Source organism: Dermacentor silvarum, chromosome 3, assembly GCF_013339745.2.
Source record: "Dermacentor silvarum isolate Dsil-2018 chromosome 3, BIME_Dsil_1.4, whole genome shotgun sequence".
In the NCBI taxonomy this organism is placed as follows: Eukaryota; Metazoa; Arthropoda; class Arachnida; order Ixodida; family Ixodidae; genus Dermacentor; species Dermacentor silvarum.
The window spans coordinates 58,218,199-58,233,406 of NC_051156.1; the positions used below are offsets into that span (position 1 = coordinate 58,218,199).

General features: G+C 49.5%; 1 protein-coding gene across 1 annotated transcript; it reads right to left on the reverse strand.

The window, feature by feature from the left end:
* Positions 1 to 307: 307 nt before the first annotated feature.
* Positions 308 to 14,325, reverse strand: LOC125944240 (uncharacterized). The gene is made up of 4 exons (XM_049664575.1): positions 14,233 to 14,325; positions 13,202 to 13,324; positions 11,598 to 11,673; positions 308 to 1,470 (listed from the first exon to the last, which is right to left on the reverse strand). The coding sequence occupies exons 1-4, from the start codon at positions 14,323 to 14,325 to the stop codon at positions 308 to 310; spliced, it is 1,455 nt and encodes a 484-aa protein (XP_049520532.1).
* Between the last annotated feature and the right edge of the window lie 883 nt (positions 14,326 to 15,208).

The following is a 15,208-nucleotide window of genomic DNA, read 5'->3' on the forward strand; positions in this document are numbered from 1 at the left end:
ATCCACGCACTTTCAACGACCTACCCTTTGCGTGTGGCTTCTTGTATCGCTCGTTTGGAACGCGCACGAGTGATCCCGCCGGTGGTGGGAACGTCAAACTGTTGCCACAGGCGGTTGGGGTAGGCGTCGTCGGCGGCCTGGCGCTCGCAAAGCTTTAACGTGCCGACAGCGCCGTTGACGAGTCCATCCACTACGTCGATGTTGGACGTGATCATGTACGGTTTCCCCACCACCAGCAGAATCTCCCGCGGAAGGTTTCCAAACTCGCTGGTAGTCATCTTGTCAACGTTGCGTTTAGCGTTTCCGATTAAGTGTTGAGTCTTGCAGCCGAGGAACGTGTCGCAAGCACGCAAGCACACGACTTCTCGCTGCTCTTGCTGTTGGTTGGCAACGAACGTGTTGAACCGCTGGGCCTCGTCGTTTGAGTAGAAGATCCGGACTGCCGACGGCGCGCAACGTCCAAACTGTAAGTGTTGTCCACGAGTTTCCGAACGCCTTCTTCGCTTCGTACTCCGACGTCGTCATACACTATCGTTTGGCTGACGGCGTTCGGAGCAATAACCGCTTGCATGGGATCGTCCAAGTCTGTGATTTCGGGTAGAGCTTCGATTTCGTCGTCGTTGCACTCGGCGTCGTCCCCGTCAAACTGGTCCAGTCGACTCCAGTCTATCTGTACGTTCACGTATCTGTAGAGAGGAGTCTGCTCCAAGTGTTTCAACCAAGCGTGAATGTTGCTGCGCTTGACCAAACCGCGCTTGTACGACGCCTTGCTCACCAGTATTCTCTTGATGTGAACGTCTATCGCCGCGTCGTCGGAAACGTTGCGAGGCAGGCACTGAACGAGCGTTGGAACTTCGATGGGAACGTTCACGACCTGGCCTTTAATTCCGTACTGTCCGTTGCCATGCGTCAAGCGTCGTATGCTCAGGAACGGGAGTCGAGGAGCGATGAGTCGTTCTTCCACCGTGTTCAACTCGGGTAGATGGTCAGGTCGAGGTGGGTAGCGGTAGCCGTAACTCACGCTCATAGCAGGGACTCGACCCGCGATCAACGAGTCTTTACACGATGCACACACAACGTAGTCATTGTAGTCAGTCTTGCTCTTGCCGTCGTAGCTGGCATCGAACTCGTTGCAAAGAACTGACAGCGCTTTGGTCCGATGAGTATCGTTCTGGATGTTTCCAATCCGCGTGAGGTTGTTGTTGAACCAAAGTCTGTCACACACCTTGCAACTGTGTCCGAAGCTCCGGTCCAGGAAGTCACGTTTGAAGCGAGCGTCGGGCTGCGCGTGCTGCTTGGCTCCGCGTGCTGCACGCGACCGCGAGCGCGCCACGAAAGCGGCGGCGCGCTCGCTGTCGCGTGCAGCATCGGGAGCAGCCTCTCGTTGACGTTTACACGCGGCTTCCCGTTCTCGAACTTCGGGTTCCGCCGCTCGCTTCGTACGTTTACGTTGAACTTCACGGTCCCGAACCTCAGGTTCTGCTGCTCGACGTTCTCGAACCGACGTTGCTTCACGTTGTCGAAGCTCAGCATCCGCTGCTCGACGTTCGCGAAACAACGCGGCTTCCCGTTCTCGAAGGTCGGGTTCCGCCGCTCGCTTCGTACGTTTACGTTGAACTTCACGGTCCCGAAGCTCAGGTTCTGCTGCTCGACGTTCACGAACCAACGCGGCTTCCCGTTCTCGAAGCTCGGAATCCGCTGCTCGACGTTGACGTTTCGAAGCGGCTTCGCTTTCTCGAAGTGTGGAATCCGCTGCTCGACGCTGACGTTTCGAAGCGGCTTCGCGTTGGCGAACTGAATCTGGATCCGCTGCGCGTCGCCGCCGTTTACGTTCTGTGTCGCGAGCTTTTCTCTGCGCAGCCTTGTCTTCAGAGGTGCTCGCGATTCTGTTAATGAACTGGCTGCTGCTGTTTGAAGATGTGCCAGACAGTTCGTTGACAGATTCGGTGGCGTCCATTGCGCGCATCGGACGGCGCAGCGTGACTAAACCGAAGCAGCAACTGAGGCAGCGGCGCATGCACCGGGTTTATATAAGCAGCTGGCGCGGAGAGGAGGAGGAGAGAGAGAGGCGTGCATGTGCGCGCTATCGCACAGATGGCGGATGAAGACACGGAGGGAGAAGCGCGTTATCGAACAGATGGCGTGGAGAGGGGAGAGGAGGAGAGAGGCGTTATCGCACAGCTGGCGTGGAGAGAATGAGGAGAGGTGCGGACGGACGCCGACGCCGACGCAAACGACGCCGCGGGACAGGCAGCCGCTATAAGATGCTCCGCATCTAAAACGATCCAACGGCGAAATTTCACTTGCAGCTCCTTGAAGGCGGCCACTTTCCTTGCAGTTTCCACGCTGTTGAAAGTCATCACTCACACAAATCTGGTATGCCTCTAACGCCACACGTCGGGGAGCACACCAGCGTCCCCTGAAATCTTCGACCCTAGAGGGCCTCACCCTCACGTCGCCGTGCAAGAACAACGTGTTTAAAACAACACGACCGGTGGGTAGAGCAGGCAGTACGATCTCGTTATCCTTGTCTTCGGAGCTGAACCTGTTTCCGCGGCCAGCAAGGGCCGCTATCGCCGCTCCGTCGGAGCACATGATCCTGCGTCTATTCGCACGCGCGTCAGGAAGAAGAATCAGGCATGGGGTGCGTCTGTGAGGGTGATGCTCCAACTCTATAACGCACTTCCTGGGCCTCCTACGCTATAGCTTACCTGCTCTGGTTGCGAACGGCAAGGCCAAGCTGCGTGCCCTCCAGTCTGCGCAAGCTCAAGCGTAGGGAACATACCTTGGCTTTCCGAGGTGTGCCTCTATGGCATCAACAATAGCCATAGAGCATGACCACCCCATCAATACCTACATTCAAGTCGAATTTTAAGGATGCACATAGGTAATTTGCCTGACTTCTATCGCATCATCTCGCCTGCCTTCGTGCCGCTCGACCTTGTTCAGCGTTTGCCGAATTATCTCCGCCAACCAAGGAATGTTTCCGTCGAACTTCACGCCTGCAGCACGACCATCGCTACCACTATGGTGCCTGCATCCACTCTAAGCCCTCCTCGTAATTCCGGTAGGAAAAAGAAAACGGAGATATATTCCACCCTCAAAGAAACCGTGCTTTTATTCATGCATTGGGAAACACAGAGAAGACATCCACGTTTACACGGACGGTTCCGTCTCCTCGAAAACTCCAGCTGGAGGAGTGGTAATTCCCGCGAAATCTATCACCATCAAATTCAAGACGTCTCACAATTTAACCTCGACGGCAGCAAAACTCACGGCTATCCGTGCTGCTGTTGAGTTTATTGGTTGCAAACCATCACAGTCATGGTCCATCTTTTGTGACTCGAAGGCAGCTCTCAAGTTTCTGCTGCCCCCTTTTAATCAACCACCTAACGTACAATAAGTCGCAGACATCCAGCTACACCATCACACAATCGACAATGGGCACAGCATCATCTACCAGTAGATACCGGGTGACTGCGGAATTTCGGGAAATAACAGTGCGGATGTCGTAGCCCGATCGTCCCACGATGGTGGCCATATTATATGAATACCACTGGCGAGAACAGATGCAGCCACAAGGCTTCGCTCCCTCGCACGAGAGCTTACGTAGACTCTGTGGAAAATTAGTGAATTCACCAACAGACGTCTCCACAGATTGGGCCCACGTCTACACCTCCGTCTTCCACCAGGGTTACCACGAGCAGAAGCAGCACTTCTTTGCATCTTGTGGCTTGGCGTGACATTCACGAACACCTATTCCTTCTGCATGGGAATGGCCGACCGCCTTACATGTGTGCGACAAATCTGGCTACGAGAAGACGACCGAGCACATCTCTATCCTCTATGACTGTCCCCGTTTCAATGGGGCAAGAAAGGTGCTCATGATCGCGCTCAAAAAATTGGATGATCGCACCTTCACAGAGGAAAATATATAGGACACTGGCCCCGACGGGTTTCGGCACTCAAGGCCTTAAGGGCTCTGCACAAGTTGTTAAGGGCTTGTGAATTGTGCGACCGACACTGAACGTTGTAGCGCGTAGCGTCGCGCTATTGTGTGAAATTTTCTCACTTTATTTTTATTAGTTGCTTCTATCGCCTTTTATTCCATTTAACCCTTTCCCAAGCACAGGGTAGTCAGCCGGTACTTACACTGGCTAACTTCCCTGTCTTTCCTTCCCTTCCTGTCTCACTCTTACGTCATAAAAGGTAGCGAGCGAGAAAGCAAACCGTAATCTCCTCTAAATTTTACATACTTAAGTACGAGAAATTTATTACGGCAATATTACTCCGGTATAATAAATCAATTTAGTTGTCTCAGCAGTGACCGTAACATACATATATAACAATTACCGTAAGGAAGGTGCCGTGTGTAGATGATATTCTTAGAACGCTGTCCGCCAGTTGATTGATACCAGTTGCGGACGTACCTGCGCAAGTAAAACAAAATTTATTAAGGAAGTATTACCGCCGGTTAAATTCAAGTGCAGATCATGCTGAGTGAGATATCCCTAGACAATCAAGATTATATGTCTTACATTTCGCTAATATGCCTACATAAAGGATACCACCGTTTTTTTGAAGGTAGAGCCGCCTTGAAACCTGTCGGCCTCTGTCGTTCTTTATTATAGGTATATTTCGGTGAGAAAGCGAATAGTTAAATTTTGAATACCTTTTCTACACGAACATCAGGGCACCGTGTGCTCTAGCGGTATGGAACCATCTTGTAAAGAAAATGACGTACAGTATAATTATGATCAGTGTGCTTAACTTAGAACGTTCTTTTTTCTAGGGCTGGTCCTCTAGAACGTATTTGCCTTCATCCCATTGAAGACTCATGTTACAGAACGTATTCGCTGTTATCGCACTGCTAACACCGCTGTCGACGGGTCTTCTTAAAGGACCCCTAAAACATCCAGAGGTACAAATATAGTTGTGGTGTTGCAGCTATGTACGAGTCTATAACGAACACGTAGCCGGAGAATTTTTCGAAATGGTCCGTAAACGCGGAGTTATAAGCGTTGGATGATCGAAAAACGGCCCTCGCTCGTTTCGCTCTTTCCTTCGCTACTCTCTTCGTCGGCTGGTCTCCCCTCCTCGCCGAGTGCTTCGCCAAATGCCACGTAACATACGTCATCGCCAATGCGGTCTTCAAAACACTGTCCACTTCCGGTTAAGGCACGTACACGCTAGCGGCACATATACCGACGGCGAACCGGCATCCAGTGCCGTAGAACGTCTTCCGCGCGAGAGGTGTCCAACGTAGACGGCAGTTCGGCCGGCGCACCGCCCGCAGCACGATCTACGGGCCAATCGACGACTGCGAAGCCACCGACAAACGAAAACAGCCACCGGCAACGAAAACATCGGCTGCAGATTCTGTTCCTAGCAAAATAATTTTCCCTAGATAAAGTGATGCGTAAATTGGACATTTTATGAAGAACTATATCCACTGTCAAACGTTAAACATGAACGACAGCTCCGATGCTTGTCGAACTCAGCTGCAGTGCCCGGCTACCGACGGTAGACGACTGCATGGCTCTGCTGTGCTCGCATCGCAGCCGACGGCGCCGCTAATATAAGCGTATTTTCTTTTTCGTGTACAATTATTGCGAAGAGCGATAACAACGGTAAGAAGTATTGCGGCTTGTGAGAGTCGGTAATTCATTCCGAAGCGCCGTCCGTGCTAGCTTTGAAGTGAACCGGAAAAGGCCTAGCAACGATATCGGCGCCGTCGGGCGATCGGCGGCGGTGGCGGTGAAGCTACCGCACAAATTGGTCCCGGTCTCATCCTCTCTACGGCAAGGAAATCTCGCCGTTCGTGAGGAAAACCACCGTCGAACGGCGGCCCGCGAATGGCAAACGGCATGCGCCGAGTTACTGTGCCGGTAACGGGGACGTGGATTCAACTCTTCTCGGCTACCCGCTGTTGCTGCGGTGCCGGCCCGTGTTCATGCGAAGCTTGCCGCTATAGACCCTGTGTTGCGGGCTCGTCTAGATAGGCCAACACTGTCGAACTGTGTTCGCGCAGCTAATCAGACCGCTAAGCACGACTATGTTGGAACGCGAGCAATTTGGCACTTGCGTTGCGGGCTGTAATTACCAATTCGCAAGGGCGCACAAGGCGAGCAACACGACGAGGAAAAACAGGGAGCGCGCGCACCTGCTAGCAGACAAACCGGAAGTCGTAGGTTATTGTTCGACCAATGGGCATCGTCCCCGACGCTGACATACCAGATTCACCCTGCTGACATCGTGACGACCGCTCGGCCAGGAGTTTTCATTTCGGCCGCAAAGGCCAGGAGTTTTCATTTTCTGGCGCGCCCGCGGCGCGTAGCGCTGCAGCGTTTGGCATCGTTGATCGTGACGGCATTCTGAGTTCGATGCGCGTAGTTCACTTGAAATGTTCAAAAAATATCGGAGGTCTAAGAACTATCTGAGAAGAATATTTCTTCTGCACGCTGCAGCATGCAGGCCTCGGACATTATTTTCTTGAAATTTAGCACTGCACAATGCCAAATTGATATATGACCAACTCACGCCTTAGACTGTTTGGCCGTCTGCTAGAACGAGTTGGAGAGTTGGAGACCGGCAGGCCACCCGACAGTAAGAAGTTTAGAGATCTGTTACTACTTACTGCATGTAAAAGCAATTCTTTCCTGTTACGCACCTTGAAAATCGATCGCATGCATCTTGAGCCGAACACGCGATGTCTGGACGGAATAGGCAACTGTAAGTTTGTTTCAATGTCATCATCATCATCAGCCTATATTTATGTCCACTGCAAGACGAACGCCTCTGCCTGCGATCTCAAATTACCCCTGTCTTGCGCTAGCTGATTCCAACTTGCGCCTGCAAATTTCCCAAATTCATCACCCCACCTAGTTTTGTACCGTCCTCGAATGCGCTTCCCTTCTCTTAGTATCCATTCTGTAACTCTAATGGTTCGCCGGTTATCCATCCTACGCATTACATGACCAGCCTAGCTCCATTTTTTCCTGTTAATATCAACTAGAATACCGGCTATCCCCGTTTGCTCTCTGATCCACACCGCCCTCTTCCTGTCTCTTAACGTTACGCCTAACAATTTCCGTTCCATCGCTCTTTGTGCGGTCCTTACATTGTCCTCGAGCTTCTTTGTTAACCTCCAAGTTTCGGCCCCATACGTTAGCACTGGTAGAATGCAACTGATTGTACACCTTTCTTTTTAACAACAGTGGTAAGCTCCTAGTCAAGATTTGGTAATGCGTGCCGTATGCTCTCTAACCCAATTTTATTCTTCTGTAAATTTCTTTCTCATGATCAGGGTCCGCTGTGAGTAATTGACCTAGGTAAACGTACTCCTTTACAGATTCTAGAGGCTGACTGGCGATCCTGAATCCTTGTGCCCTTGCCAGGCAATTTAACCTTATCTTAGCCTTCTGCATATTAATCTTCAAGATCACTCTTACACTTTTTCGGTTAAGGTCCTAATCAAAGCCAACAATATTTCTTAATGGAGCTTACGACCACTGTATCTCTTTAGCACCGAAGATGTAAAGAAATCAACACTATTCCATTGAGTTTGACATTGAGTTTATCAGCAATGACCCCCCCCCCCCTCTATGCTAGATTATAGTTACAGTAAAACTTCGTTATAGCAAATTGTCAGGGACACGAAATGAATGTCGTTGAAAGTCAATGTCTTATTTTAGAAGCGGAGAAGCCGTAAATGAACAATACCTACGACGTGATGTGTACTCGAGCACGGGAGATTGCGAAACGGGTATTGAAACAAGGTAGAAGCCATTATGCTCGCGTAACAGCGGCTAAATTATGTTGTCGCCCGTAATAGCATACTCGTATGCATATCATCGTCGCATGATGCTGCCCAATTGTCATAGATATAAAAGTAGCACGAATTTACAAAGGAAACCAAGGCAGGTTCCTCACAATAAAAACAGGAGTTTTTCTTTGAATAATTTCCCTTGGTCCGGCCATTGCACCAACACGGGACACTCGCCTTTCTCGAACAGTCGCACTCTCATTAGAGCCAACCAGGAGGATAGTAGATCACAGCGAAGCTAAATTTATCGATAACACGGCACACTGAAACACAGAATAAGTAATGAGCTGTGTGGAGACCCTCACGGCGGACAAATGCTTTCCAATTACAAAGTCATGGCGCTACAAAGAAAGCCCATGCAGGTTTCTGTTTTGAGAAGTATTGTCCTCGTAAGGGATTCTAACGCGGCTCAAACCCCTTTCAGGGTGGGATAGCAGATCTAATCAGAACGTTAGCTGATGGCATCGCGATGCTGGATTAACCTTGAGTCGAAGTGCTGGAACACTGAACTTGAATTGAACAGCTCTGTAAGAAACTGGGGCGCTATAACGTAAACTGATTCCAAACTGTTTTGATTCCAATTTCTGCAATCAGCCTGCACGATTGGTCAAAACATTTTCGGGCCACTCCCAACTTCGCCTGTCTGTCACGCGACGTCACGAAAACCGCGATAGCTACCTATCTGATATACCGTGTACACACTGATTATGCATGATTAAACAGCACAAAAGAAAAATAATCATTCCTGATTCAACGCCTTTTCACCATCAGCCCTCTGCTATTGGTCCAATGTTTTCTGGCTACGCCCACTTCGCCTGTCTGTCACGTGACGTCACAAAACCGCGAAAACTCACCACGTCAAAGTGACGTGTACGGGAAAAAAATGCATTAATATGCCGAACAAAACTGCAACTTTTTCTTAATAGCCACAGACTGCCCCGTTCCGAAAGGAATAGAAGATGGCTGCCCGCCAATCGCTCAGGCCCTCGCTGCTCGCACCTGCCGGTGAGCATGTATTTATTTGCGCATGATAAACCTTTTTGCGTGGCAGTAAAACGTTATCGAGCCCTTTCCGCATGCATACGACAGCGCTCTGCCAACTCTTCCTTGCTGAGGATCCGTTTTAGCGGCATTCTTATCCTTCCGTTGCACGCCGCCGGGATTTTCGACCAGCCACCGCAAGCTAAGTAAGGCGAGGCGGACCAATCGGAGAAGCCGGCACCACCATCTTTATGCGGTTATCTATTTTCACTGTGCTGGCTCGGCCCCATCGAAACCCTTTCCACTAGAAGCGTGCTCCTCGCCTCTTGTCAGCCCTGATGAGTAATCTTTGTTGCGAGATAACTTCCACTGAATGAGGACTCTTGCATTGAAAAAGCCTCTGCCTTGAGGGTGTATACATAAGTAATTTGCTCACTCTCTGTTTCCCCAGCTTCAAGTAGCCAATTAATTCGGCCTGCCGCTGCTATTTTTGACTTAATGTCTAGTTGTGACGTTATAGTTACCGCGCTGCAACAAATGGGGTCTCTGTTTTGCTGATACATTTTACTTCAGCTAAAAAAGTTTGTTTCAGAGAAACCAGAATTGGTTGCCTATGTAGTTCAGCGATAATTTCCCGTTGGTACTGGTTATAAAACATCCTCAAAACTGCGGATTTCCTCAAAACTGCCGTGCGTTCTAACATACTTTTGTTTCTGCGCACTTAGACAAGAGAATTTCCGCGCTTTAGCTTTACTTCACTGAAAGGAAGCGGGATCAAGCATACGTGGTCTTCAGGTTGTCCCATTACTGATGCTATCAAATTATCAATTACTGATAAAGCTATACATTTACCAAATAATGAAATCGAGATATGCAGTCGCATGGCTCAATTTCTTTTTGAGAGTGTGGATTAGAGTCACTCAGTTTGACCCCTGAGCACTCTTACTCAATTGTGATGCAACGTTGCCCAGACGGCGCTCCAGAAATGCTGTTCCAAAGCACCTGCAATACCGCTCTGTTGGAATTCCTGTAGTGCGAATCCAGTGACTGGCAATGAATGCGCGAAGCCGCTGTATATATGACCAGCTAAGCAACTCTGTGGTGGTAAACTTGGGTTATTTTATGCATGCGAAGCGTCGGCACATGCTGTGTTTGTCGTGAAAAAATGACGCCCCTATGACGAATGCGTTCGCGGCACACAAGTCGGGGACGCAGTTTCTCCACGCTGCAGCTTTCGAGCGCAGTTGAAGTCACAACATGTGAAGCACTAATAAAATTTTAGAATAAAATTTTATCACCTAGCATGAAACACGATTGTATTTACATACAGTCCGTGGCGGATGCAGACCCTTGCATACTCTGATTTTCCTTCTTACCAGGCGCCAGCCCGGTTTTGTGCTGTCGTTTATATTCTTCTTGTTTAAGAGCTAGCGCTGAGGAAAAGGGAATAGTTAACAGGCAGTAACACGAAGCTACGAAAGAGATGGTAGTTTAGACTGGCCATTTCATGTTTAAAATTCGTGTTTAAAATGCGACTGACAGCACGATATGTATGCATGCAAGTTTGAAATTGTGTTTGTATAATTATGTTTTTATTTCTTTGGAAAAAAATTGTTGCACTTTGTGTTTCCTTCGTGAAAGTTCCGGCAATAAAGGAAGAAAAAAAAACTGTCAGCCCTTCCACTGGGGTGGAGATCGAAAACCAGCGAAGAAATGGTGCGAATTATGTATTTAAAGGTATGACTATTAAGATGTCATGGTGTAATTGTTTATTTGAACTATTAAAGAATGGGAAATATAAATTATCAGGTGGTTTTAATTTATTTAGCGACCACAACGACCATGGCCTTATGGTCGCTACGGTACACCGCCGTAGGGTGTACGGCAAGGTTGGCACGTTCTTCACAAACACGTCACCAACGCCACTCGCGTTCGCTGCGAACGCGAGCAAAACGCCGCCGCCATCGACAACAGTTCTGCGCGTTGTTTGTGTGACCGCACACAACTGCTGTCAAAACGCTGGCGTGAGCAAGCGCGCAAGCAGCAGCGAGCGAAGGCTCATGCTGTCTATAGCTTTAATGGAAACTGAGCGACAAAAGCACAGCTCATACAAGGGTAGGAGCCGTGTTGCAGATCGCTGCCAAGATAGGGTGCGCGCCAGCGCACGGCGCCGCGCAAAGTACAAGTTGCTCGCAGAGCAGAAGCCGCAACCCCTCCCTCCGGAGCAGCCTTCCCGCTGTCCTCCTTTCGCGTGGGAGATTGAGTCGCCAGTTCCCCTTGTGCCCGGTCGCAAGATACGCATTTGGTGTCGCAGCTAAACGTCGCCTCCCCTGCCTCCCTCTCGTCCCCCCGCGGCCATTCGCGCGACGGAAGATGCGGCGGTTGCTCTCCGCCGTGCGTTCGCTCCCCGTGAAAGCGCGAGAGGGAGGCGCGCTTTCACTCGCACATACAGCATACGGCCAATGAGAGTTTGTTTTCTACATCCGGACGCGACCTTCGAAGACAGAACTTAACAGCTTCGCTTTAAAATGGAGATGGTAGTTCAGATCATAACGCGACGGCAAGATAACATTGCTGACTCCAGGTTAGATTCCCGGTCCATGATCACTTTTATTTCAACCGAGAACCTTCCTTAAGGTAGTAAGGGTTTTTTTCTTATTAGCTGCGTACTACTGTCCATGTGAACTTCATCTTTTCAGAGGTGCAACTTACACAGTTCCGTTCGGATTATACTCAAGCCGTGATAAAGCCTCGCCCTTGTAGATTGGTGTAACGAGGGCAAACCGCATACAGGTCACATTGCTCGGAAGCTCCAATAACTCAACTGAGGTATAAGACAGGTACCAAACCTTCTTCACAACCACGCACTGCAAAACAAAGAAAAAGAACAAAAGAGTCAAACATTTATGCCACAATGGTTCACTGGCTATGCAGTCCTGCCAAATGAGTATTAGGCCTAGGATTCGACTCCTTTATGCATAGCTTCCGCATTACGATTGGTGCTGAGCACATATCTGCTTGTCTAATAATAATTGAGAAGCACTCCAACAATTACAGCGAACGCACATATGAGAATGGTACAATTGGTGAGCGCTGGTACAAGTAATCAAGAAGGGCAGATTCTCTTCAAATCAAGTTTTGCATACCCATGCCTGTTTGAGGCACACTTACCATGTGAAGAAGGATTAGACAATGGCAGTACAAATTGGGTAGGAGAGCCAAGACAGCTAACCTATAGGAAAATATACGGCAATGGGCACAGCTAAACAAAAGTGAGAACTCGTCATATTGAAACTAATCCTGTTGAATTTATAAATTCTGCAACCGTCAAGGAAAAAAAAGCTGTTGACGCTTTGCAGCGTTAGAGTCATCGCTCGCTACCCGCACCGACAACGAACGTGTTGTGCACGAAATTTTCCGGCTGGCGGCGGCCGATTTGGTTCGTAGATGCCCTCGTTACTTTCCGAGTGTACAACTGCCTGACGCGCTGGCTGCAGTGGTAGCTGCGGTGGTTGTTGTTGGCGTTCCACCAGGATGAAAGGGTAGCCCATGAATCCCATGAATCACTCGATGGCGTGCGAGCGACAGGAGGAGCTGCCGGAGGGGACTGTTTCCCTTTCTCCTTTAGCCTGTGTATCATAATAAGATCATTCATGTTGTCGGTCTCGCTTTGGATGTAGGCGCTACGAAGGTGTCGGGTTGTACATCGGCGCGGCGTTCCGAGGTGGGTCATAACAATGCCGCGAAAGTGCACACTTTGACTCGGCCGTGGTGAAAGGCGTTAAACTTTGAGTTATCGGGCATCTCTCGAGGTAGGGAAGTTGCTGGTGTTGTCAGTGGGATGTAGGCTCTGCTGGTCCACGTAAGTGAGCTTCAACCCCCACCCAGTCGCATAGTCGCATACGACCGTGTCGGGGTTCTGACGTTCTCCATATAATAGCCCTCGCACTTGGACAACCTGAACTATAGGGCGGCTGCACATAGTGGTATTTCTGAAAACGAAGCAGTCATTCTTGTGGTGGTTGCTGTGGTAGCTTGTGTCCCCTTTGTGGTTGTGGGTCTTACAAGGCCTCCGCGCTTACGATATGACCGTCTTTGGTGCTATGGTTCCAAACTCTATCTTGCCGGTGGTATTCGATCTCGTTGCGGTAGTGGTGCTGAGAGGAGCAAGAGCGACGAGTATGTTTTCGGTTGTGGTTCTCACGGTGGTGGGGCTGGCTCTGAGTCTCCTGGTAGTTCGCACTAAGTAGCGAGAGTGCGTAGGTGGGCACGGGTCGAAATCTAATTCGGTTTCTATCATGTTGCTGGACCTTGATGTCTGCTCCACGCAAGTTTAACGGTGACTGCTTTGACCTCAGGAGTATTTTAAGTTAATGTGGACGCTTGAGCAACTACCAGCTCGTACTTGTCCTCTCTTCTAGCCGGGATCTTGGGGCCCTTATCGGTGATCACCTTGTTGCTGTTCATGATGAGCTGACGCTGGAACTTGGCCTCGTCCAGAAGCTTCCATAGGTGTACCTGCAGCGTCGGCTCTCTTGCATTTGTGCTCACCTTCGTGTGTTCACCGGGTGGACCGACTGGATGTATTGCCTACTGCTGTCCTTGCAAAGGGCCGGTGGCAGTCCGTAAAGATCAAGTAACGGAACTTGAATGCTTACGTATACCAACGCGGCTGATGGTTTTTTGGATCGTCTCATGGTATTCCAGTGCCTTGCTGAATCCGGCTTGGTATTCGTCATCGTCACTCACGAGTTCTTCTATTTTTGTCTCTCATTTCAGTGAGTTAATGGTCTTTGTCATCGAGTTCGTTTGGGAACACTGGCAAGGCGGTAAGCGTTGGGTGTGTAGCCTGCAAGGTCTGGGTTGCGCCGACGAGGACTCTGGTAGCGCCACTAGGAATGGCGCCGCGATGACGGCGTAGTCAGTCCATGATCGATTTTGCGGGCAGCAAGCTCCGCCCTCTGTTTCACGGCATCATAATGTAACGAACGAAATGACTGTGCCTCCGTCAGTTACGGCTGCTTAGTGCCGCTTAACAAAGAACGTTGCGGGGCTAGTTGGTGATGCATTGTTTTTATTTCTTATGAAAGTAACCCAGCTCAACTTTTTAAGCCAAAGACACAGGACACAGCACCCGTCCTGTCACGTCTTTCTGTGTCCGCGTCTTAAAAAGTAGGACTGGATTACATTCTTATAATAAAAAAGTAATCAGTGCTACTTCTTTGTTTGAAACCTGTGTCCCCTGGGCCGTGCGCTTGATGATCGCGCTCTTGTTCCACTCATATTCTCAACAATCGAGTATGGCTGTCAGCAAATGGTTTTGACATCGCGCTAAAAATGTTTACAGTTAAGAGAGAGAGAGAAATAACTTTTATTTAGGCAGGCGGAAGATTGGCGGGAGCCCCATTATGGAGGCCTTTATGTACCTTTATGGAGGCCAGAAGCCCTTGGGCTTTGGCAACATCCTCGGCCTGATGAACGGCCAAGAGTTGGTCTTCGGAGGCCGAGCTGAGCCGCATGGTCTCTCACTGCTTCCCATCCTTAATTTTTCGGCCATGTCGGGGCGCCTGACGGCAGGCCCAGATAATGTGATCCAGGTCCGCGCTTCCATGACAAAATTTACATCTGGCCGAATATTGTTCAGGATGATAGTTATTATAAGTGACCGGGTTTGGATACGTATTTGTTTGAAGGAGGCGCCATGCCACGGCCTGCTGCCTATTAAGTGATGGGTGTGCGGAGGGGGGGGGGGGGACTCTCCCCCATCTGTATGCTTAGTTCTCGCCCTGTAGCTAAAGATCCGGTCCCTTCTCTTAGTATCTTGAAATTAGCGCAGCCCCTAAAATTTGTTCGAAGTGGATGCATGTTGGAAACTCACTAGCTACACTTTGTTGGTTAAGATATGTGCCGTAAAATAATTATCTGAACAGTTCACTAACGTAAGTATGTCATTAATAAATTAGGCATTTGGTTTTCTTTTGAAAGCAATGGCCGCCTCATCGCGTGGATTAGATCAAGCATCACAATTCTTATATCTGCCGCAGTCAATTTTTAGAGATTTGCTGCAGATAAAATAAATAACCCTGAATATATTACGGATGTTGTCGGCGTCATTGGGTTGTCCCAAGTTTTCATACGAGTTGTCGTGTCGTTTTTTCGAACACTATGTCGTAGTCATGATCGCGGAGCCCAGCCGGTAGGCACCGGTCGCACCTTTACCCAGCTTCATGCATAGAAGACAAAGCTGCAGAGGCTGTAGCAACTTTCCAAACAACCTGCATTAGCGATCAAAAAGTAGTGCGTGCTAAATGGCAGCATTTGCAAAGGTGCAAAGGTGTGATTAGAAGTGGAAAGGTGCTAGAGAATTTCGCGAAGCGTTCACTTCATACGTTACTGTCACAA